The following is a 26,243-nucleotide window of genomic DNA, read 5'->3' as shown; positions in this document are numbered from 1 at the left end:
ATGATAACCGAGCCCGGCCAAAATATTGGGGGGGGGGGGGGGGGGTGGGGGGCTCGATGATATCCGAGCCCCTCAAAAATATCAGGGGGCTCCGTGATGTTATCCGAGCCCCACAAAAATATCGGGGGGGGGGGGGGCTCCGTGATATTATCTGAGCCCCACCAACAATAATTGGGGGGCTGATGATATCTGAGTCCGTCCAAAATATGGGGGGGGGGGCTCAAAAATATCTTAGCCCCACCAAAATATGGGGAGGGGGGTGCTCAATGATATCAGAGTCCCGCCAAGAAATTATTTGGGGGTCTCAATTATATCCGAGATCCACCAAATATATTCTTTGGGGGTCGATGATATGCGAGATCCGATGTCTGAGCCCCCCCCCCCCCCTCCCCAAATAAATATTATAAAATGTTTATATTTGAATGGTACGTCTGTAGATTATAGGTATACATGAGTTTCATGCCTAGAATATAATGATAGGGGAGGTGGGGGTTAATGATATCCGAGCCCTGCAATAAGTATTGGGTGCGGCTCATGATATCTGAGCCCCACTTAAAATATTGGGGGCTCAATGGTATCTGCGCCCCTAAGGACTCAATGATATCTAAGCCCACAACAAAATTGGGGGCTCAATGATATCTATAAGCCCCGCCAAAAATATAGGGCGGGGTTCAATGATATCTGAGCCCCCCCCCCCCCAAGATTTTTTATTGGGGGCTGTGCCCCCGCAAGCCCCCCTCCCCGGTTCCTAAGCCTATGTCTGCGATCACGACTGAATCACCATGGTATCACCGATCTCTAGCTAGCTCTAGCTCTAGCTATAGAAATAAAGATCGGTGTGTGATTCTATGGCATGCAACGATGGGTATGATTGGTCAACATTAAACTAACGGTAGTGTGTTTTACTTACGTTACTGAATTACTTAGACAGTTGCGTTAATGAAAACTAAAGAGCTTACGTAGGTAAAATAATCCCTAGAATGAGTATACGTAAGCTTTTCATCATTTGACTAACGTAACTGTTTAGTAACGCAAGCACTACTCTGTACAATCATTGGATACTAAGTGTACGTTAGTGTTTCCTTATTGGTTACGTTACTAGTTAAGTTTATGGCGGGGTTGGCCTTCCATATTTGACTAACGTAACTGTTTAGTAACGCAAGCGCTACTCTGTAAAATCATTGGATACTAAGTTTACGTTAGTGTTTCCTTATTGGTTACGTTACTAGTTAAGTTTATGGCGGGGATGGCCTTCCATAGAAAACGCACGCTAGCGCTAGCGCACACCACATTCGCAGCTTGATTCGAGGCATCAGCAAACTGAAGCCGAAAAAAAAGGTTAAAGGTCACTATCCTTATCCGGTCTATAGATCTTGGCCAATCACAGATGCTCCCGCCACATGAACCTTTACCGCGCGAACCATTGTCAAAAAGTCGTCATTTCGCTGGAGATTGTCGTGCTGTACAGTTGTGTCGTCGTCCTTGTTCTGATTCTGCTGGTGACTGCTCCAAGTTTTTCAAAACCACTTGATTTTCCTCGTATTATTAGCTCCAAATACACAGTATCATCATGTTTGAAGCAAGGCTCCTCCAAGGATCAATCCTGAAGAAAGCTCTGGAAGGCATCAGGGAGTTGATCACATCAGGAAATTGGGAATGCTCATCGGCAGGCAAGAAGAATCCTTTTTTAAACTTTGTTTTACTTTATAAATTTAAGTTAAACATGTTTGATAATGATAACTGATTATGAATAGATTCGAAAGGAAAACGATTACCTTATTTGTTATTACTGGATCAAATCTATTTTTTGTTATGTAATTTACTGGAAAAATGCAGTCAGTTCTGATGAGTTGATGATTGATTGAGCTGAGCTGAGCTTCCAAAATTCCAGAATTCTCTCAAGACTCAACATCATTTTGTGTAATAAAAATAGGTAAGACACCCTCAGTGGCAGACCAAATCAGCTGCAGCCCCCCCCCCCCCCCCCTCTTGGCTTTTTTTGGCGGGATTAAAAATTCAAATAACTTAAGAATAAAAAATTAAGATGGGAAAGGGAGAGAAAAGAATGAGGCAAGATTGAGAGTTAGACTGAGTGAGAGAGGGAAAAGGAGAGAAAGAGAAGGAAAAACAAAAATGTTGACTGAATCACGGGTCAGCAAAATTGGATGGTAAGGCTGCGTAATCAGTAGATCGACAGTAGGCTACAGTGATCAGTATGGGGCGCTGGTCAGTGATAATTTTCTTGATGCATACATTGACTTTGTAGACCTAGATCTACAAATACAATGTACAGAGACTTTTACATTATGAGCGATAAATCCTCGGAAAGACGGACAACCTGTAAAGTAGAGGGTGAACTAGGGATGTTTTCTCATGGGGAATTTTTTCACATCGCCAGAGGGTGGTTCAGTAACCCAGAACCCGCAGAGCGCAGATGAAGAAAAAAACGTCCACGAAAATGCACTGCAGACGATCCTTATTTTTGAGGACGCATTTTGGCCGCGTTAAATTGCAGCAGCCTTTTATTTGCCGCTTTAAAAAGGGGAAAAGGAAAATTACAACTTGGAGCAACAGAACTACAAAAAAAAAGGATCAAGAACAAAGAAGAAGAAAAAAGACCCTGAAACTTAAATTTACACATGCACTTTAAGAAATATTAAGATATAGGTCTACATGTATGATGTAAATAACCTTGCTAATGAGTTGGCTTGACAATGTGACAATTGTCTACAAAGATTTCAGATGAAAGTAGAACAGTATGAAGAAATTGTCTAGGTCATAAAAGTGTTAAAAACTACCAGAAAATATCTGGTTACCGAATAACTTGAAAAGTATTTTATGCAATTCAAACCAATCTTGGAGGAAGTATGAACTAATTACGTTTTGGGCAGTAAGAGTTGTAGGGAAAACGTCGATCTTGCCATGATAACTTAAAATTTTATGAAGTAATTCAAACCAGACTTAGATGAATTATGAATGAGCATACGAGGATGAGCTGATTAGATTTTGGGCAGAAAGGGGAGTGAGTCATAAGCATTTAAAATGCTGTCAAATATCTCATTACTGCAAAAACTTGAAAAGCAATTCCCACCAAACTTGGATGAGCATGCATGAGTGGCAAGATTTTGAGTAGAAGAGGTCAAAGGTCGCAGGATCGTAGAATATTAAAAACTACTGGAAAATTTATTGTTACTACAATAACTTGAAAATCATTAAAGCAAATCATAGAAGTGATTAGATATTTGGTGGCAGAGGTCACAGGCTCTTAAAATGTTAAGTACACTGTACTACCAGACATGACATGTGAGAAACATGTCTACAAAGACCACCCAAGGGAGACGAGAAAAGTGGTCTTTATAGACAGGTTCCTTTAGTGTAAGTTTCAATAAGAAATCGTTTTCAAGACAAAAAAAAAAAATGTGGTCTTTGACTCTTTGTAGACAGGTGGTCACTAAAGCAGGTTTGACTGTATAAGTGATTTCGACATGCAACAATACTTACATTTTATAAATTTGCAATCAATGAGTGATCTGCGAAATTGATGAAAATAAAACCTCTGTGAAAATAACTGCACATACAGAAATAGGCAGACCTAGTCATGTTCGTTTTTCTTTTAATCCAACAGGCATCAGCATGCAGGGCATGGATCCAAGCCACGTTGCACTGACTGTCCTCATGCTCCAGAATGACCTGTTTGATCAATTCAGATGTGATCGCAACGTGACACTGGGACTGAACCATGCAACGTAAGTTTCCTGGAAGTACATTTTTCAGATTTTAACTGCAATAACTTGTGAAGCGTGAAAGCGATTCAAACCAAACTTGGCACAAGTATGTATGAGCATGCAACTTGATGCAAGGATGAACTGCTTATATTTTGGTTGTAGGAAGTCAAAGGTGAAACTGTGAAAGGTCACAGGGTCACAAAAGTGTCTAAAATCCCAGAAAATATCTTATTACTGCAATAACTTAGAAATATTGAACCAATGTTAAACAGGTTTTCGCAGTCCTGATCAAGTTCTTATCCAGATCATCTAAGCAAATGCACTGACACATGAAACTCCTGAAAACCTATCTTCCCAACCTTTCTTTCCTCATGCTTTTGTTTAATGGCCAATGCTCAGTCATCTGTGATCGCATTTTGATGAGCAGCCTTTCAAATTCAAGAAAAGGTTTATCAACAACCATACCATTTTGCAATTTCTCCTGGGTTATACATGTATATTGGTCTTGAATAACTGGTTTAATTATTATTGAATCACACTGCAGATGCATCTACTCTTAATTATGCCTCCGCCACCGAAGGTGGTGCCGGAGGCATCATGTTTTTCGGGTTGTCCGTACGTCCGTCCGTCCGTACGTCCGTCCGTCCGTCCGTACGTCCGTCCGTACGTCCGTCCGTCCCGTTTGACCGTTATCACAATATCTCAAGAACCATTTAAGATTTAAACTTAAGACTCGGGAATAGTATTTATCACCATAGGAAGACGATCTGATTAGATTTTGGAGTACATAGGTCAAAGGTCACAGGTCACAGAGGTCAACTTATGAAATTCCTTGTATTGAGTTTGTTAGCGCGATATCTCAAGAACCATTTGAGATTTAAACTTCAAACTTAAGGATAGTATGTATCACCATAGGAAGACGATCTGATTAGATTTTGGAGCACGTATGTCAAAGGTCAAGGGTCACAGAGGTCAACTTATGAAATTCCATACATTGAGATTGTTATCATGATATCTCAAGAACCACTGGAGATTTAAACTTCAAACTTAGTGATAGTGTGTATCACTATAGGAAAACAATCTGATTAGATTTTGGAGCACGTATGTCAAAGGTCAAGGGTCACAGAGGTCAACTTATGAAATTCCATACATTGAGATTGTTATGATATCTCAAGAACCACTGGAGATTTAAACTTCAAACTTAGTGATAGTGTGTATCACTATAGGAAAACAATCTGATTAGATTTTGGAGCACGTAGGTCAAAGGTCAAGGGTCACAGAGGTCAACTTATGAAATTCCATACATTGAGATTGTTATCATGATATCTCAAGAACCACTGGAGATGTAAAAACTTCAAACTTAATGATAGTGTGTATCACCATAGGAAGACATTCTGATTAGATTTTGGAGCACGTAGGTCAAAGGTCAAAGGCCACAGCGCACATTATGAATGCAAAAACAGCTTGTGATCGCGTTATCTCAAGAACCGATTGATGGATTCATGCCAAAATTAGGTCATGTTTGTTACTTGCAGAGCCAATGAACTGAGTAGATTCTTGGTTCATAAGGTCAAAGGTCAAAGGTCATGGGCCCATTATGTATGCAAAAATAGCTTGTGAACGCATTCTCATTAGAACAGACAGATGGATTACTATTTAACTCAGAACATCTTGCAGAGCCAATGAACTGAGTAGATTTTATGGTCATGAGGTCAAAGATCAAAGGGTCATATATGTATATGAGAAATTGCTTGTAATCACAATATTCTGAGAACCTGTCAATGGATTACCATTGAACGTGAATTCAATTTTTTTTTTCTGTTTTGGTTTGTAAAATTGCTCTATAACGGAGGCATCATTTTCGACTGCGCGCAGTCGAATTCCATCTAGTTTTACACTTGTTTTAATTTCAGATTCTCCAAGATTCTAAAGTGTGCTGCAAATGATGATATTATCACATTGAAGGCTGAAGACCAACCGGACGAATGCAACCTTTTATTCCAGTCAGCCAACGATGACAAGACATCAGATTTTATCATCAAACTGACAGACATTGATCAAGAGACACTTGGCATTCCAGTAAGTTCTCTTCCTCAGTGTAATAAATACTTTATGTTCACTGGACTGTTTTTTACCAGAGTTACTCCTGTTTTCAAGTTAGTGTGAAATTAAGCAGAAAAATTGTTGGTAAAAGTTAAAGAAATGTGATCTTTTTTTATTATCCAACTCATATTGGTAATAAGGGCCATTCTCATTTGTAAACATTGCATTGAAAATACATTTATTTTACATTACCCTAAAACCCTCGACCAAACTGGATATTTTAAGATCCCTTGTGTTGTACTATGTTAGATTTCATTTATTTATTGATCTTTCTCATTTTTTTTACCAGGACACGGAATATGCAGCCACAGTCAAGGTCCCATCCGTAGAATTCCAGAGGATTTGTCGAGATCTGAGCCAGTTTGGCGACACCATCATCATCTCAGTCAAGAAGGGATGCGTCGAGTTCTCAGGAACCGGTGAAATCGGATCTGCTAAGATTGCACTCAAGGAGAGCGGAAACGTTGACGATGACGAGAAGGTAATTTATTAAATTTGTGTTTCAACAAAACATTACAAATCAATTATAAACATTTACAACAAATGTAGAAGTACATAATGGAAACAGAGGGGTCCACTAAAATGCAATGCTTGTACAAGTGTGAACACCTCAAATGATACTTCAGAATAATGAGTAATTATTTTAAGAAGTCCGTTACTACAAAAGGGGGATGCTAACAGAGACAAGAGGGTACATTACATGACAAAGATAGAAGAACACAGTCATAATAATGTTCAAGTAATTTTCATTAACAAGGTATAAAGAGTGGAGGTGTGGTTCATTCACTGGACTGTCATCAGTCCAAGGATCAAGGATTCAAATCACAGTCTGGCTTTGACATCCTGTAGCAAGACATTAATCCATATTTAAAACACCACCTTAAGAAAAATCAGGGAAGGTTGTTTTCTTGAAATAATAGTTATTGTTTGTTTAGAGCCAGAAGGGCATGTTTCAGATAATTGTCTTTCTGGCTCCTAACAGAGAAAATGGACTCCAGCCCCGAAGGAATGTTCTTGACAAATGGGTGACTTCCCACATCTGTAGACCATTTCACAAAAAGAAGAGATTCACATAGCTTTTCAGTGATCTTGGGTTTCACATAACATCATGTTTCCTATTCACAGGTTTCATTTTGTTCAAACTTTCTCCTGATTTATTTCTCTGACTTTATTTTTTCTTCCTCTTGGATTGCTCTTTGGACTTCATGAATGTTAACATGAAAATTAAGAAAGCCCATTTTGCCAATTTGCAGATTTAGTTGGTATTGATGTCATGTTTTGACATGTTTCTGTTGCCAATTTGATAATAATAATAATAATTATCTTTTAAAGTCCACTCCAAATTTTATTAACTTAAACCGAAAATGGAAATTCTTTTTGCCCAATTAATCGTGAGCCCGGCAGCCACTGAGCACCGCCAGATCGACGTTGCTCTATCTCTTATCGTTGAACGCCAAACAAGGTAGCAGCAACTCCCGTCTTTTAACGTCTTTTGGTATGACGCGGCCAGGGTTCTTTCAGATTTACTTAGTACTGATGTAATGTTTTGACAGGTTCATGTGGTCAATTTGCAGATTTATATTGTATTGATGTACTGTATGCTTTTACAGGTTTCTGTTGAGATGGACAAGGATACACCATGCAGTCTCTCATTCGCTAGCAGATATCTGAACTACTTCACAAGGCTACATCACTCTCAGACACAGTCACACTTCAGCTCTGTCCTGAACATCCACTAGGTAGGTCATCATAGGGTTCGGTCAGTATGGTTAAACTCACTCCTAGTTCTGGTTCTAGGACACCTCTTCCCCCCCCCCCCCCCCCCCCCCCCCCCGATAACCAGTCCCTGTCAAACTACCCCTTAAGGCAACCACCTTCTAGTACAACTACCCCCTACGAAAACCATCCTCTAGGACAACTATCCTAATCAAATGATTGGTCAAATGTGGTCACTTGATCCATTTAACTACGACCGTCGCTAGTTTTTTTTTTCTTGAAAAAGCATTGCAATAGTTTCCAACAAGCCTTTTAAACTTTGGGTTCATTTGTCAGTGATGACACAACATAACCTTGAAATGAATTCTTTTAACATCAAATAACAATGATCTACAAGTTGTGTTATTTAAAACAAATGATGAATGTTTCTATTTGTTCATTACAAGATCTATCTGTTCTTGTTGAGCTTGCTTATACATGTGTACATGTCTTACACAAAGCTAAAGTAGATATATTCATCAACATCTCCCACATGTTTCATTCTATTATGTTCTGATTGACATGTATGCTTGTGTTGCAAATAACCTGAACTTCCCTTGTTTATAATGGTATCAAACTTTTTATCTTTCATAGTTGTATCCTATGACATTGGTGACAACGGCTCCCTGAAGTACTACCTTGCGCCAAAGATTGAGGAGGACTAAATCATTCAATGGCAATTTCCAGGCTATCAGGATATGAAGCTGCAAGTCGATTTTGGTCCAAAGAACGTTTCCTAGTAGGTCTTAGTGGTGTCACTAGTACAGAGGGTTCTACCAGCATAGTGAAGTGTACAGCAAAAATCATAGACTTTGGGTATTATCTATTTGTGTAAAGTGAGTAGTATACTCCACGACATGATTATATTTATTCATGATTCATCTTGTGTTTGATGTAAAGATCCTTCAGATATGATATTATGTTCAAAGTCTGTGATTAAAGGTTTCAAATGTCTGTAATGATATAGGAATGATTATGTCATCAAATATACCTTCTGGGTAAACAGGCTCGGGCTCGTATTGTCATGTACGTGATATAAGGAAAGCTTATAAGACAGTCATAAAAAAGGGAATTTTTGTATTCTTGTAAGATATATTTATTCCTATGCAGGTAGATCGGAGATAGAGAGGATAAGGTACAATTTGATACACATGAGGCTTTTGATTAATGTATCTTAGATTATGTCCCTCTACATGTACACTATAACTATACTAAAATACCAACATGATTTGTTTGGGTAATGTTCTTTCGACCATGATGTGATGAATGTTTGTAAATAAATTGTTATATAATATGTGTGTATCCTTCTACATGTGGTAGAAGTATTTAGCTTGAAAGTGCACTTTGCAAATCACCATGACATAACAGATGATTGAAAGGTCTACTTTGATTAAAGCCTTGTCGCCCTTCACCGTAACTCATTTGTACATTGCACTCGGGTAATGTTATTAAGGGTTTTTGATCAAGCACATTCATATAGAGCAGTTTGTGTGGAAAACTGGAAATCTAAACACCATTCTGATTTGTGGGTTATAACCCCAAGAAATGAAAATATTCATGTATACTTAATTGCTCATTAAAAATGTAAGCAAAATACAATCTCTAGATATTTAACGGAAATGTATACTGCATCTCGTGAAAATTATCTGTGATGAGGTGTACTTCAGCTTTTATAGTTGTTCATCATTGATTAGATATTTATTGTATTTAAGGTATTGACATTGACCATTCAGTCAAACATTTACCTACACTGCAGCCTGCATGACATCATTAATGTAACATAAAATACAGAGGCAGGTCAAACACAAATGGCTAATCATGTAATGGTCTCAATATTCCAGTTATATGCCATGTATCAATTAGCAAAGTGCTATGTTCTAAGTTTTCTCTAGTATTGTGCATTCTCAATTCAATAAAACTGTAAATTTAGATTGTGCATCTAAAAATGTGCATGCTATATTTTATGAGGTTAAAGGTGAAATGGATGGGTCTGTAAAGTTGATAAAAGAGGAGATGGGTGTACAGGGAGGGGTAAAGGTAATTTTTTAGAGAGTGAGAGGCACATGGGAGGGGTGTGATTGGAGAGGTATAGGGAGGGGGAAAGGTGATTGTATGAGCATGGCCCTTGCCACATCCATTGTAAGACAGGGGTGTACAGTGTGATATGTGAGAGGCAGAAAAGAGGAGTGTGATTGTAAAAGGGAACCAAAACCTTTGTACTAAGTTACTTTTATTGTAAAGTTTAAGATATTTGAAAAATATCGGTGAAAATTTGAACAAAATCGGGCAAGGAATAAGGAAGTTAGAGATTTTTTAAATGACTAGTCACTAGAGGGCGGTATTCAATTTGATGACATCTGTGGACAACTCTCCATGCCTTTTGTACATCAAATTTCATGTTTTTCCTTCTCTCTTGTGATTGAGATAATGTACTCCCCTGAAAGCAAGATATAGATTTCAAAATGATATTCTACTTCACATGTTATGAAGTCGGATCAAGAACACAAATAAATACGAAGAAAACGAAAAAAAATTGTGAAATTTTATGTACAAAAGGCATGGAGAGTTGTCCACAGATAATGTCATCAAATTGAATATCGCCCTCTAGTGACTAGTCATTTAAAAAATCTCTAACTTCCTTATTCCTTGCCCGACTTTGTTCAAATTTTCACTGATTTTATTCAAATCTATTAAACTTTACAATAGAAGTAACCTAGTATGAAGGTTTTGGTTCCCTTTAAGTTAAGATGTACATGCAGAGGGCTTATAGAGAGGGGGGTACAGGGGAGGGGTGTGATTGTAAGAGGATGGACCACACCCTACCACATCCATTGAGTGATTTCAAGTTGGGTGTTAGTGTTAGTGTTAGTGTTAAGAGCAGTCAAGAGCTCTTAAACCGAGCGAAACATTTGCTGATGAAATTAAGAGCCCGATACCGATATCAAAATCGATTGCTTAACACCAGCTGTGACGTCACCGCTTACTTGATTTCACGACGATGATTTAAAAATAGTACATCAAAACTAAAGATATCATGAAAAGTACAGAATAAATTTACACCTGTTTCTCTGGTCTTATAAAATAACTCATTTTACACAAAAGAATATATAAATTACCTGCTTCACATATTTTTATTTGATCGTCAAACAGTAAATTGGCGTCGTTCGTGCGTTGGCTGTTGTGCGGTACAACACTAACACCGAACTGGAAATCAACATTTGCTTAATCCCTAGGGGCTAGTGTTAGTGAATAGGACATTTGTACGTAAAATATTAACACCAGCCACAAAGGTCGGTTCAGCAGACGACAATTTTGCAAAATCGATAACACTAGCTACCGGAAGTTGACGATATTCAGAGGTCAAAGCCTTAACACCAGCTGATTTCCATTTCGGTGTTTAGGCTGGTGTTAGTGTTTATTAAACACTAACACCAGCCTTAAACACCCAACTTGAAATCACTCATTGTCGAGAGAGGCACAGGAGAGTGAGAGGTGAAAAGAGGGTTGTGATCACGGTAGAGAGCGAGAGAAGAGTGATTGTTAGAGAGCGAGAGGTACAGGGATCTAGGGGTGTGATTGGAGGAAAGATGATGGGTATATACAGGAAAGGGGTGCAATTAAAAGAGCATATTGACCCTACCACATCCATGATAAAAGAAGCTAGGGGTCGACTGTAATTTATAAATAGAGGATCAGAGACGGGTCAAATAGCATAGTGCTTTTTTTAATTTAGGGTATCTATAATTTTCGTGATTATATCAAGATGAATGTATGAAACAAAATAAATTACCCCCCCCCCCCCCCCCCCCCAACAAAAAGGAGGGGAAAACGAAAGTCCAGTTGCTGATTGCTTTCACTTCTACAACCGGTTGGCTACTACAATATCTAGCCTGCTTAGTTGAGCGAGTGGAAACCCTCTGCAATGTTGTCTCTTGCTGAAGTGCCTGTATTTGGCAATGATAATGCAGCTCAGTTCAAGATATCGCGCGCACACCGTTTCGCTCGCTACGTACGGTGTTCCATGGAGATCTCCATGGGTGTTCCAAGCGGAACTGCCGCTAAACGTCGCAATGGTCGTGAGCTCAAGTTCTGTGACCCAGAATGCGTACGCTCGCTTCACGTATTACATTGGCGTAATAATCTACAAACCTCATGAATAAAAATATGATTATGATTAACATACATTATGCATGCACACTATTTGATACATATAGCATTGGAAAGAGCATTTGAAAAGAGGCAATTGTTGAACTTGTCAAGGGTATGTTGCACAGAACTGAAAATAAGTATTTTCAGTTCTGTGGAATATGCTTTACTTATATTGCCCCCCAGGCGGAGGGCCAGGGGGGCGGTGCCCCCAAAAATATAAATAAATCAGCCCTAAAAAAGAGAAAGAGAGAGAGAGAGAGAGAGAGAGAGACTTAAGGACGTAGGAAGAAAAGGAGCAGCTTTTTTCTCTAATAATTAAATGAAACGTCAAAGCTTTCGCGCGAAAGGGGGGAAACTGAATTCTGGCAAGGAATGAGAATCCAGAACGGTATAACGAATCGTCTAAGAGAGAGAGAGAGAGAGAGAGAGAGAGAGAGACGGAGCTATAGGAGGGAGAGAGAGAGACTAAAGGGGGAATCGATCAAGAGAGAAAATTAATTAGAGATCAATGGAAATGATTGAGAGGTGAGAAACGGGAGGAAAGAATAGAAATGCACTCCACTGTGACCTCAGGGGGGGGGGGGAATCACACATTAAGACATACGGGGTGTGCCGCTCTAACTTAATGGGTCACTTTTTCACACAAAAAAAAACACTAAATATGGCTCCCATTTTTAACAAAAATATCCCTAAACATAGATTTGCCCTACGCGTGCTCAATACCGCCCCCTAAAATAAAATCCTGGCTACGCGCCTGCCCCCCCCCCCCCCCGCCGCCCCGCTTGTATTGATTTTAAGCTGCTCTGATTCTTTAATTGGAACTATGATATAAATCACGCGACTTTTGAAAGGACTTCAAATGCCGCGTGGCAATTCCAGGCGACTGAAACTGGAAGCACGAGGGGAATTTAGCATTTACTTTAAATTGCCAAATTTTAGATATGAAAAGGCCGCGGGAATCGAGTTGAAAAAAAAATGATATGAGCATAATGCGAAAAGGGGAGTATTATAATTAGGGGCATGGGCCTGTCTAAAGACCGAGTTACAAAAATGCCAAATGTGCCGCCAAGTTCGGAAGAGGGGGCGCCAACGTCGGCGAGAAGAAAAAAAATTAATTCAAATTTACCTCCCAAAATATATAGGCCTACAGTCTAGTAAGACCACATTTTTTCGTATACCTTGAATAAGGTTTCTCATTGAAATCTGTACGGTACATAAAGAGCTACCATCTGCCTATAATGAGACCACTTTTCATGTGTCCCTTGAATGGTCTTTATAGACAGGTTTCACCACTGGCGTACTGGTGGGGGGGCTTGGGGGGCGCCAGCCCCCACCCCCCCCCCCCCCCCCAAATAAAATTGAATCATGACTTATTTTCACAAGTGATGTATAAATGTTCGTGATATCACATGATTTTCAACTAAAACGGAGTCAAATTTCACTCTGAATGGCGTCAGCTGGGAGTCAACTCTATTCCTAGTTAAAGTGACACGGAAAAGGAGTCATCTTGACTCTGAATTGAGTCAATTCTCAGCTGATGCCACACAATCCGAGTCAAATTGATTCGGAATCCGTGTCACTTTAACTGAATAGAGTTGACTCCCAGCTGACGCCATTTAGAGTGAAATTTGACTCCGTGGAAATAAGAGTGTAGTTTCTCCATTAATTCTTGCAAACCGACCCATTCTCAAAAAGCCAGGAAGAGCTTATGTTTTTTAAAGTCACTGAGGGCCTTATAGTGGCCACTAACAGTAACACTAGTAAAAAAAAAATCCTTTCCAGAAGCTACTGTGCAAAGCACTGCATGCCGGGAGGCGTTATTTTTTCTGCGGCACAGATTGGGGTTAGGTGCGTGTTGAGCCTATGGGAAAGTTTAGGGTTAGGGTTAGGATTAGGGTAAGGGTTAGGGTTAAATCAAGACCTCTTTAAAAAAAAAAAAAAAAAAAAACAATCTGTGCCGCAGAAAAAAATGACGCTGCCGGGAGACAACATGCTACACTCTTATTTCCACGGCGTCAAATTTCACTCTAAATGGCGTCAGCTGGGAGTCAACTCTATTCCTAGTTAAAGTGACACGGATTCCGAATCAATTTGACTCGGATTGTGTGGCATCAGCTGAGAATTGACTCAATTCAGAGTCAAGATGACTCCTTTTCCGTGTCACTTTAACTAGGAATAGAGTTGACTCCCAGCTGACGCCATTTAGAGTGAAATTTGACGCCGTGGAAATAAGAGTGTACCCACCACTCGGGCTGAGCATGCAGATTTGCGAACGAGCGTTCCATACTTACATCATGTAACACTGCACATATAGTGGGGGGAAATGAATTCAGACAAGATTAAGAGTAGAGAACGGTACAACGAATGGTCTTCTTTCTCTAATAATTTAATGAAACGGCAAAGCTTCCGCGCTTCGCGCGGAAGGGGGGGGGGGGATTGAATTCAGACTAGGATTAAGAGTCGAAAATGGTACAACGAATCGTCTTCTTTCTTTAATGATTAGATGAAACGCGAAAATGATTTCAGACAAAGATTAAGAGTAATAATTAAATGAAACGACAAAGCTTCCGCGCTTCGCGTGGGAGGGGAAAAACTGAATTCAGACAAAGACATGATAACACGAATCGTCTTCTTTCTCTAATAATTTAATGAAACTTGAAAGCCTCCTCGTTTTGCGCGGAAGGGGGGGGGGGACTGAATTCAGACAAGGATTAAGAGTCGAGAGCGGTTCAATGATACAATGAATCGTCTTCTTTCTTTAATAATTAAATCAAACGTCATAGCTTCCGCGCTTCGCGCGGGAGAAGCGAAACAAGAATTAAGAATCGAGAACCGTACAACGGATCGTCTTCTTTCTCTAATAATTTAATAACGTGCCAAGGCTTCCGCGCTTCGTGCGGGAGGGGGAAAACTGAATTCAGACAAGAACACGATACAACCAATCGTCTTCATTCTCTAATAATTTAATGAAACGTGAAAGCTTCAGCGCTTTGCGCGGGATGGGCGAAAATGAATTCAGACAAGGATTTAGAGTAATAACTTATTGAAACGTTAAAGCTTCTGCGCTTCGCGCGGGAGGGGGGTAAACTGAATTCAGACAAGGATTAAGAGTCGGGACTGGTACAATGAATCGTCTTCTCTCTCTAATTATTAAATGAAACGTCATAGCTTCCGCGCTTTGCGCGGGAGGGGCGAAACTAGGATTTAAGAATCGAGAACGGTACAACGATTGTCTTCTTTCTCTAATAATTTAATGAAGTGTCAAAGCTTCTGCGCTTCGCAGAAGGAGGGGGAGGATATATTTGTTGGTAATTGGTGGCTCGTTTTGTCGGTAATCGGTGGCCTCTACACCCCCCCCCCCCTTTTCCACCTAAAAACGATATAGCTGCACCCCCGATAACGACACAGTTTATACACTCGAGATAATTTGTGCAAGTACTACGGTGAAGTACCGGACCACCGTCTTTGTGCATTGTGCGGCATCAAAGCATAATTTATACAACGTCCAGGCCTGACAACGTCTAACGACGTGACAGATCACTTTTCTCTAACTACTAACGAATCTCCTCCCGCGCGAAGCGCTGAAGCTTTGCCGTTTCATTAAATTATTAGAGAAAGAAGACGATTCGTTGTACCGTTCTCTACTCTACTCTTGTCTGAATTCAAGAAGGCCTCTTTTTTCCAGGAAGTGCCGGTAAGAAATTCCTGGATCCGCCGGTAAGAAATTCCTGGATCCGCCACTGATGCCCATACCCCTTGAGCTTCGGGGGATCCGCCCCTTGACCCCCGCCGGGGCTTTACCCCTAGACCCCACTTTGAGAAACGTTCAGCGGGGACTGCATGTTAGAGTGGGGTGATTCGGATTTTTGTTGTCAGCCCCCCCCCCCCCCCCCCAAAAAAAAAAAAAAAAAAAAAACGTTTTTGTTCATTACGCCACTGCCACATGTTATAGCGATGAACACCCTCTCTCGTCGATGGCGCAAGTCTGCTAGAAGAAAATAAAATCGCGACCCGCGGGGGAGGGGGGTTCTTTGATATTTACATTATTAGGATCATGATTGTCGTATTAACGCGGAATTGAGAAGTAGAGGATTGGATGGAATAGTATACAAATTTCCCATCTTTTCAAAGCTTACAAACCATAAAATATCACAAATATTTGTATAAAGTAGACTTATTAAGCATGGACATGAGAGACAATTAATCTCCTGCGGATGCATAAGCCACTTATGACAATGGAAATCAAAGGTAACACAAAATTACATGTTAAAAGCTCTCGATGTGACCAAAAAGTCAGGGCTCTCTGATTGTGAGGTTTAATGATAAACTAGATTTCATTCTTAGGCCTTCAAAAAGTATCATTTACAGGTCATCATTATGACGATGGTGATGATGATGATATTAATAATCGTTATAATAGCGGGCATATTCACCACACACATGGCTTTTTAAAGTTCTCCAATAAAATACCGATTGCCCTATGGTGTCCACTTATTGCACCTGGGCCCAGAGTTTCAAAAGTAGTAACAAGATCAGAAGGACTTATGACAAATCAAATAAAGGGTATATTCTCTACCCTCTTAAATTGCCTATCGGTATCATTTTCTCATTATGTATTATGTAATTGTACGGTTCGAAAGGTCAATCATTTCAAAATGTGACGTATAAGATAATTAAAATCGCCCAAAGCTGTATGTCGCTATCGAAAATCATGTTTAGAGCTTAATAGTAATAAAAAGTACATTCTTATATAATAGCGCGTTAAACTCATTAAATCTCTTTGCGCTTTACATGGGGGGGGGGGGGGGGGTCCAGCCGGCGGCAAGAGGGGGGGGGGGCCAAAATCTTGAGAAAATATTTAGCGGCGAATCAGCCACCGGTGAACGGCAAATGATCGGGGGGGGGGGGGGTTGGTAAGAGCAAATTTTTTTTTTTTTTTTTTTTTTTTTTTTTTTTTTGGGGGGGGGGGGGGGTCCAGTTTTGGGGGGAAAATTTTGCTGGTGAATAAGCGGGGGGGGGGGGGGTTGGATGCTGTAGAGGAGGAACATTTTTTTTTTTGGGGGGGGGAGGTGAAATGCCATTTTTACATGACTTTCTTTTTAACTCTCACTTTCACCTATCCCAGATAACCCTAAGTTGTTTGTTGCTGCTTTCTATTGTAGTTGATAATGCATGATTAAAATAAATAGAGAGAGAGAGAGAGAGAGAACCACCATCAGTATGCAATGGTTCAGGGTTTGTGTAATGTACATTTGAAACCATTTCTTAGCGTCTCAACCCTAAAAAAATAGCGAAACTGTTTTTGAGGAAAAGCATTATACTGAAATGCTGTTCATCATCATCATCATCATCATACTAATACTGATAAGGGCTATAGACAATGTGGTATCGGCACAGTAAGATCGGGTATTTTTATAAAGGTATTCCAAAATGACATTCTGATAATCAATATTTTGTTCTGTATTCATATGTATATACGCATAATACAACTGATCTTTATGATTTCTTAACATGACATATAGCTTCTTCTCCCCTGCAAATAAAAAAGAAAAACAAGGTTATTTAATAAAAGGATCATGCGACAAAATGATCATTGTGATTCAAATTGATGCAAGGATTTTTTTGAATAAGCAATGCTTTTCACCAGAATCTTCTTTGTAAAAACGACTTTTACAAATCTCAGCCATGCAATTCTGCCACTGTGTTGTAAGATCACTTTCAGATTAGGAGAAGTGTTAAATTGAATGGAACGTCTCAACTCAGTAAGCATGGCTGAGATTTGTAAAAGTTTTTTTACAAAGAAGATTCTGGTGAATAGCAGCTAGTGCTTATTCAAACAAATATTCGCATCAATTTGAATCACAATCATTATTTGTCGCTTAATCCCTTTTAATGACCTTGTTTTCTTTCTCGTTTGCAAGGGGAGAAGAAGATAATTGTCACGTTAAAGACATCATAAAGATCAGTGTTGTATGCGTATATATATATACACAGGCCCCGCGGAATGTTTATCAAAGTGGGGGCCTAAAGTATTTACGATCAGGTAGAGAGAGGGTAGCGAGCGAAGCATAAATTGGTGTGGGGGCCGGTTTAGGGGGCGGAGCCCCTGGAAGCTCAGGGGTTTTAGGCATTTAATTACGGTCAGAGAAGCACAAATATTTTGATGCCGCATTTTTGTCACTGGCAGGTCACAATATTTTTGTTGAATGACGTACATCATGGTCTGAAGCAATATTTTATTCAAATGAGACACTTGCTAAAGACTAACAATTTAATGTTGACCATTTATTTTCATGAGTAAATTTTATAGGTGAAAATAAAAATTATGTTTAAAATATAAAACAAGCGAATACCGAATCATCTCTTCCTCTCACATATTATGGCATAATTGTTTTTTAGAGAAATATATACATGTATAAGCAAGTGTCGCTGAAAGTTGCGTTATTGCGTCCTGGACTCACCAAATAACCAAATCTCACGCATGAATTTTGTAAAAAGCAGTGAGTAATTGCGTCCCGTAGGACGGAACAACAATTCCTAGGTTGGTATCCGGAAGTTGGAGAAGAATCATTTTCGCATCGTATATTGCTTATAATTTCAATGATTTACACATCTATCCAATCTGTCCATATAGTGTAACAGTAAAGACCCATATGTGATCCAGCCGGCAGCATAAGAGGGGGGGGGGGGCAAATCTTGAGATTTTTTTTTTTTTTTTTTTTTTTTTGGGGGGGGGGGGTCGCTTTTTTTTTTAATGGTAAAATTTACGTTACTATCCTATTTATTTTTACCGGTTTGGGAGGCTAGGGGGGGGGGGCCTGGGTCGGTAGAATCGGCCCGTGGATCCGCGCCTGTACATAGTAGTGTAGTTATATGTCTTGTCAAAGGATTCAAACTCATGATCTTATGACTCCATCGAAGTGCAATACAATTATCATTCTGTTAAAACGAAAGCCTTAGATATTTTGTGTGGAAAAGTCTGAGTGGTACGTGTGATATCGCATAGGCTATCTAATGGCGTAATGCTTGTACAGTTTTTTTTTAGCAGATGTTTTCTGCATTTATTGAAAATCAAATACAAAAAAATTCCAAGGACAATAATGATATAAAAGTAGAATTGATTGACATAAAATGTGAAAAATCAAAAACAGAAAAATTCATAGATATTATTGAAAACTTGAAAGTATGGAGGTAAATTAAAGAATCAAGATAAATGCAGAGTCGATATCAGCTAGAGGTGGGGGGGGGGGGGTGCACATGATGCGAGTAGTATTTTTAGGACAGTGAAGTGTCACGTATAAAGAATTGCGTTTTTTCTTCAAAACGTATATGATTAAATAGGTGGAGGAAAGAAGAAAAAAGAAAAAGAAAATTGCAAGTGTGTGCCTGTGGGTGTATACAAGTGAAGAGTTCGAATCGTTTTGTTCATGAATTGGTCATCTTAATTTAATTTATAAAAACAAACAATGGTATATAATTGTTAAGACCCATACTAAAGTTCATGGATATTTGGATATTGGATATTTTTTCATCGAGGCTTTAAATGAATGAAGAGATGCAAAATGGTTAATGTTGTCAGGTAAATCATCCAAAATTCCGGACCCTGGCATCTAATCGATCTTTAAACCATACTATTTTTTGTGCTATTTAAAATAGAGCTTGGATGAGTGTCGTGTAGGATAAGAATGTAGGTTTAATTGTACACAAAACTATTTCGCAATGCTGATGGTATAGTATTTATCGACAATTATCCATAAAGATTGAAGTTCGAAAATTGTTTAAAATATCAGCAGATTCTAATGTTTTTAATTCATGAAATATTGGATCAGTATGGGCTATATAATGTGAATGTATATCAAATAATATAGAGTTCTTCTTTTTTTTCAGCTTCGTTCTTTGTCTTTATAAAGACTGGGTATGTTATTGAATTAGGCTGGTATTACATACCATTGTGTTACATGTTATGAATGGAATTCGATTCAAGTTTCAGAAACCTATTCATGTGCTGTCATTTTTTAATTTGATGACTGCGGGTGGAGTAATATTTCTACTGCTTCTCAATATAATGAGTAACTAATACATGTATGTATATAAATAGTATACTACAATATTGTTATCATGGAAAATAAATCGTCGCAGTGCACATATACTCAATATTTTAATGAAGTATCAAAGTTTTCGCGCTTCGCGCGGGAGGGGGGAAACTGAAAAATAACTTAGTTCCTGGCCCCGGGTTTACCCCACTTTGCGAAACGTTCTCGGGGCCTGCATGTTAATTATAGTGGGATGATGCGGATTTTTTTTTCGTCAGCCCCCCCCCCCCCCCCCAAACGTTTTTACTCATTACGCCACTGGTTACATGCATGGGATCAAAGTCATTGCGAGTGAATCGTGAGCATAGAGATCTATATAAGAACATTCTGTATATAGATCTCTATGATCGAGAGTATTCATTGCCTGCGTACTTACTGTGACCATATTGCTGGTAGTATATCTCTATGACTGTGACCTATCAGTTTTTACGCCATCGTCCGGAGCGCGCGCGCGCGCTTCTCGAATCCCGTGCTGTACATTTGTACACATAGAGATACAGCTAGCAGTAACTACGTGTGTTGTGCAAATGTTTTTGTCGCATGCGAATTCCCCATTAATATTATTCATTGAAGTGGAACGCAGGCTTTTAACGTGAGAGAGAACCTCTAACCAAGATTCCATGATCAACTTCTGCTAGTATTTAAGCATTTTGTGCTTTTTACGTTCTCCACAAAGTATATATTGTACACCGCAATGGCTTTAAAAAGAATAACAAAGGTAGGCCTACTTCTTCATTCAGTATTGAATTTATGTCATTCTTGTGAAGACTGAAGTGCAGTCTCTGACGAGTCTGAGTCATGAACTTGAAGTTGTGTGGTGATCATGGCATGATGGTGATGTTGTTAATGATCTAGATAAACATGATAACAACTAGAATAAACCCAATGCTTTGTTTCCTTTACTTGTCTTCGGTTGTCCTTCGTGTGGTAATTAATATTAGGTGATAAATTTCAGGTGTGTGTGTGTGTGTGTGTGTGTGCAGGCCGGGGGGGGGGGGGGGGGGGGGGGAGGGTTTAGACGGTAATTTTCAGGGGGAGTTGTCCTTGGGGGGTCATTTTCCAGGGCGTGATTGTTTTAGGGGTACCATTGCAGTTGGGGAAGGGGGTATTGTCCTTGGGGGGTTATAGAGTCCTTGGGGGATTATTGTCCTTGGTTGGGGGGGGGGGGGGTAATTGCCCTGATACGGTCTTGAAAAGTTGGTGACATAGTCAGACGGTCTATACAAATGAAATACCCATGAATAAAGTCCACTGACTTTGAAGTGCTGAATCTGTGGCATTTAGCGAGGATTATCAAAACAATGGAATTATTCGCATTTTTGTTGCTCCAGGTAACAAGCACATGAAGGTAGATCTAGGTCAACTCAACAAAATGTGATACCTTTTGATTCATATCATTTTGATTTGGAAGATAAGCAGCCATTTTACTGGCTGTCCGATATATCGAAAATCATCAAGTAGTAGATTAGGTGACCATACTTGCTCAAAATTGATGTTAGATATGGATGCAGTTGCAAGTGTAAATGTACATCTGTTATTTGATGAATTAAATTGAATTTATTATGACATTACAAATGATTGACAAATGTATAATTGTGTTTGAACGAGACAAAAATGAGAAAAGAAAGATTAACAACTTGTACTATAGACATTTCATCTCTTTATATTTTGTTGTTATGATAGGAGCTTCATGATTTTGACATGGATCCTCCGTCGGCATGCTCCGCTGGTCCTGTGAGTGATGATTGTAAGTAGTCCAGGGAGGTGTTTCACAAAGTCAAACTTATCTCTAAGTTGGACTTAAAAGTTATGGAAAGCCATTAGCATCCTTGAAAATATTTTGTAAAATTTATTTAAAAGGCATAAAATGTTGATTCAAATCATTCATATTTTCTATTATCATGGGAGATTTCATGTTCTTGATGTGGAATTTATAGAAAGTCTAAAATACTTGATTTTTCGCTTTTGAATATATTTAATTTTAAGGCTACAAATGGCTCTCCATAACCCCCCAGTTTGTATTAAATATTTCTGTATCTAGTTTAAAGGTAATGACCAGTATTGGAAATGCCCTAATTTCAAAAAATTAAATGGAAGCTCTTAATTATTACCAATCATGTGAAAGAATATGTTTTGAATAATACATGATAAACATTTTGCTGGGAAACCGCCTACTAATTGATATATTTGGTAAATTAGTTTATCTATTGGTGTGTGAGAGATAAACACACATGTCGGGCACGTGTGCGTAGTCCCATATACATCTTTCTGTGTACAGTGCTTGTTACTTTACCAAGACTGGACCAAATTTATTATGATTTTGATGACTCCAGAACCTTGCAGTGCACACTAATACTTACATGCTACATGGTCAACTTTTATTGATCCATTCCACACCTTTTCGTTCACATTTGCAATCGCATTACCAGAACTCACCTTCATCTTTAATTTCACTGATCCAAACTTGTTTATTGTACATTTAGCTTTCCACTTTGTTATGCTTCAGCACACTCCTGACCTACATTCATTATCAGATGCCTGTTAAGCTCTTGGCTTCTATTGTTCTGTCCCTAATCATTCATCCTCATTCAACATTACCTGCCATAGCACCACACACACACACAAACACACTCTTTCTATGTCTTGGCTATTCAAGCTCACTATAGACACATGGCACTCTATCTTTCCTTAGGCTTTCTATTGGTTACTTACTTCATGTACAATCTTGTGATTGGTTAGTATTGTTTTATGGACTGCATGTCACTGTCAGCCATCTTGTAGTAAAATATAGCAGTGCAGCTCAAGTCAATAATCATGTTAGACTAGTTTGGTCTTGTCTGAGTCTTACAATAGCTTATCATACAGTAGCTACTATATTTATTAATCAAATTCAGTTAATCAAGTTCATAAAATCATTTTTTTTTTAAAGTGATGTTGTTATCTTTTGTTTAAATATTCACCCTCATATAGTCAAAACACAGGTTGTATTATTTCTAAACTTCATTGAATATAAACTATATCCAATGAATATTAACTATATCCAATGAATATTAACTATATCCAATGAATATTAATGTTCTATGAAAATGGAAAAATTTGGTCAATGTATCAATTTTTTTAAAGTGATGTTATCTTTTGTTTAAATATTCACCCTCGTTTAGTCCAAACACAGGTTGAATTATTTCTAAACTTCATTGAATATAAACTATATCCAATGAATATTAACTATATCCAATGAATATTAATGTTCTATGAAAATGGAAAAATTTGGTCAATGTATCAAATTTTTTTAAAGTGATGTTATCTTTTGTTCAAATATTCACCTTTATAGTCCAAACATAGGTGTATTATTTCTAAAAGTTCTTGAATATAAACTAGATCCAATGAATATCAATTGTTCTATGATAAATTTCACTCTTCCAAATTATTTCCTTGAGCCTACCCTACCTTAATCATTTTTGTATTGTGTGTAACCTGCATGAATCATTTTTTATTCAACTAAATGAAATTACACAAATGTATCGGAATTGATTAAGATTTGCAAAAATTGTATTTATATTTGTATTCTTGATTCTGTTTTATACTTTTGTATAATTTTTGTTAATCTTGTTTTTTTTTAATTATCTGTAAAAAATTGATAGAATTCAGCCGTCTGGCTGGGAAGATACTTTATTTGGATAAATCTTGGCTCTTAAAGATAAAATTCTATCCAGTCTGGAGACCTACTAATCTATTTGACCACTAATGATGAGTATGAATTGTAAAAGGAAAACATTGTATAGTATATGCTCTGCTGTCATCTATTTTGATTGTTTGGGGGGGGGGGGGAGAGATAAACCAAAGATTTACAACTTTGTAGGATTTCATTGAATTAGATGCTGGTCTTTATCTTCCTATTCTGAATTTATATATTATAAGTTCTTAAAGGCTGATGAACAATATCAAATACTGTTGTCTGTTTTTCTTTGTTCTAGTATTTAATTGGCAAGCCACTATATGGGACCAACGAACAGCGCATATGAAAGTGGTGTGTTTTATCTCAATATCCACTTCCCCGCAGATTATCCTTTCAAACCACCAAAAGTAAGTACTGCAGACATGAAACCATTTGAATTTTACAAGTTGAGTTGCTATTCAATTTTGAGATGTTAAACAAAAGCTTGCCTTATAATTATAATTTCATTTCTGTTACGGTATGACATGACTGTGTGCAATGTATTTCACTAAGGCTTAACCTACAAAACTTACATTATTGTATGAAATGATTCTACTACGGTATATGAAAAATTGGCAACAAACCTGATCAAAAGGCGACAAGTTATTGAACGATTTCTCATAGGTGCAGCCAAAGAGTGTAATTTTTTCATTTTAGCTCTACAATCTTTTAACATTGCATTCAATCTCAAATTAAATGACGAAACGCTTCAGTAAATGCACTTTGTAATGTTTCCCCCCCCCCCTCCCCTTCCCTTCTCCTTCCCTTTTGTTTTCTTTTGTATTGGGGTATAGGTTTTCTCTGCTTTTATTTTCCTTTTTCTTTTCTCAACAATACAGTGTATACTCTTTAAGGAGTTGACGTTCATAAGGGAAATTGCCCTTCTTCTTTTTTACCGCACATTCCCATAAAGTTTGTTTGCTCCTTCCCTTTGTAAGTTTTTTGTAATCAATCTTATATCTGTATCATGTATATTTAATGTTTTTTATGGAGAATGAAATAAATGAAATGAATACAATACAAATTGGATTGTGTCAGGAGTTGTGCACTTATGCTGTAATGTCAACTCTGTTCTAAAAATGTTGCCTTTACATTTATTCGCAGGTATCATTTACGACGAAAATCTATCATCCAAATATCAACAGCAATGGCAGCATCTGTTTAGACATCCTCAGATCACAATGGTCGCCAGCACTCACCATCTCAAAAGGTAAGGGCAAGTTCAACTTATTTTATCCCGTACGTTACGGACCACTTCAAAGGTTTCACAGTATATCTGATGACTTTATCGAGCTAGTAGCTCTCCTAGAGCTTGAATTGGACACAACATCAATTGAAATGAAAATGTTAGGGTTCTAGGACAATAACCCCTGGGCAATTACCCCCAAAAATTACCCCTGAGGACTTTACTTGTGTTGTTGCAGAGTTAACTGTATGTTATGTTTGATATATCTTCCATAATCCATATTGGGAGAAATTGTATTTATCATTGACATTTTTTCAATTTCTCTCTTCCTTCTCCCACCAGTTCTTCTGTCAATTTGCTCTCTGCTAACGGATCCTAACCCTGACGACCCTCTGGTACCTGACATCGCCCGCGTCTACAAGACGGACAGAACCAAATATAATATGATCGCCAGAGAATGGACACAAAAATATGCAATGCTCTGAAGAACTAGACAGTCTGGGAGCAGGAGGGTTAATGTCTGTCTGTTCTCAATGACCTAGCCAACCAACCAGCAGGCTTCCTGGACCCATTTGCCCATTGTAGGGGTCATGGGTCAGGGGTCAGACAACCTTGTAGCCAGCCTTGTTCAACCAATCCTATGCGGTCCAAGTATAATTACATTTCTACCCCTAGCTTACTTAGGGTGCGTTCAAGCAATTTTTTAGCGACTGTGGTTCTGCAGAATCACGATACAAAACGCATCTTTTTCAGCGTTTCATGTTTGCGTTTTGAAACACGTTTATTTTACGACTGACAAAAAAATCACTTGAAATTTCTTGAATGCAAACGCGTTTGAAACTAAATGTCTTTGAAAGACTTGTTTCTAAGGTGAAAAAGTGTCAATTGAACGCACCCTTACCATATCATGCAATATTGCGATCGTAATCCTTTCTTATCTCATATGAGGGTGGTCTCAAAGCAAGTTTATAATATCACATCACGTACGGTTAGAGCCTAGAGGTTTTGTGTCTTCTGTTGTGATATCATTATTGAGAGTAGCGATGGGTTGATCGCAGTTTGAAATAATGCTAGGATCCGTATTTATGTATCTTCTTTAAGAGAAATCCTACCTTGATTGCAAGTTGTTTTAAAGCCTATCTGTACTAGTTTGGCCAGGAGGGATTAGACCTCCCTGCAAGTGGTTATCTCATCAACTCAGCTCTCAATTAACATAAGAAAAAGAGGATCATGGGGGACCAATAGTCACCGATTAGGCATTGTTTGCTATATAGAGGGTGCAAGTAGCTATAAGTAGTGCAGAGGGGCTTTAAGAGAAATCCTACCTTGATTGCAGTTGTTTTAAAGGAAATAGGCAGGTTTGGCATACATTAACTTCAGGACTTTCTTAACACCAAATTGTAAGACACTTTGTTCTTCTTCAAAATCGCTTTAAATAGAAATCAGTATGGGAAGGTGCTCTTGTTACTATTAAAGAATGCTGTACTTAGTTATGTAATTTTGATGTAAATGTACAA

General features: G+C 38.4%; 2 protein-coding genes across 2 annotated transcripts; both read left to right on the top strand.

Annotated features, from left to right (window-relative positions):
• The first annotated feature begins 1,423 nt into the window (after nt 1-1,423).
• Nucleotides 1,424-9,524, top strand: LOC115918456 (proliferating cell nuclear antigen-like). The gene is given in 7 exon segments (XM_030979458.1): nt 1,424-1,670; nt 3,626-3,746; nt 5,639-5,804; nt 6,118-6,309; nt 7,439-7,505; nt 7,508-7,567; nt 8,178-9,524. Coding segments are annotated over 7 exon segments (777 nt in total). The 5' UTR covers nt 1,424-1,570; the 3' UTR covers nt 8,249-9,524.
• Nucleotides 9,525-20,517: 10,993 nt separating this feature from the next.
• Nucleotides 20,518-25,922, top strand: LOC591005 (ubiquitin-conjugating enzyme E2 D2). The gene is given in 6 exon segments (XM_030979457.1): nt 20,518-20,543; nt 21,509-21,572; nt 23,800-23,817; nt 23,820-23,908; nt 24,645-24,750; nt 25,069-25,922. Coding segments are annotated over 6 exon segments (444 nt in total). The 5' UTR covers nt 20,518-20,519; the 3' UTR covers nt 25,212-25,922.
• Nucleotides 25,923-26,243: the final 321 nt, after the last annotated feature.

This window comes from Strongylocentrotus purpuratus, unplaced genomic scaffold (genome assembly GCF_000002235.5).
Source record: "Strongylocentrotus purpuratus isolate Spur 01 unplaced genomic scaffold, Spur_5.0 spur5_scaffold_10, whole genome shotgun sequence".
NCBI classification, from domain to species: Eukaryota; Metazoa; Echinodermata; class Echinoidea; order Camarodonta; family Strongylocentrotidae; genus Strongylocentrotus; species Strongylocentrotus purpuratus.
Note: the sequence above shows the minus strand (reverse complement) of the source record. Positions and strands in the feature narration are given on the sequence as shown.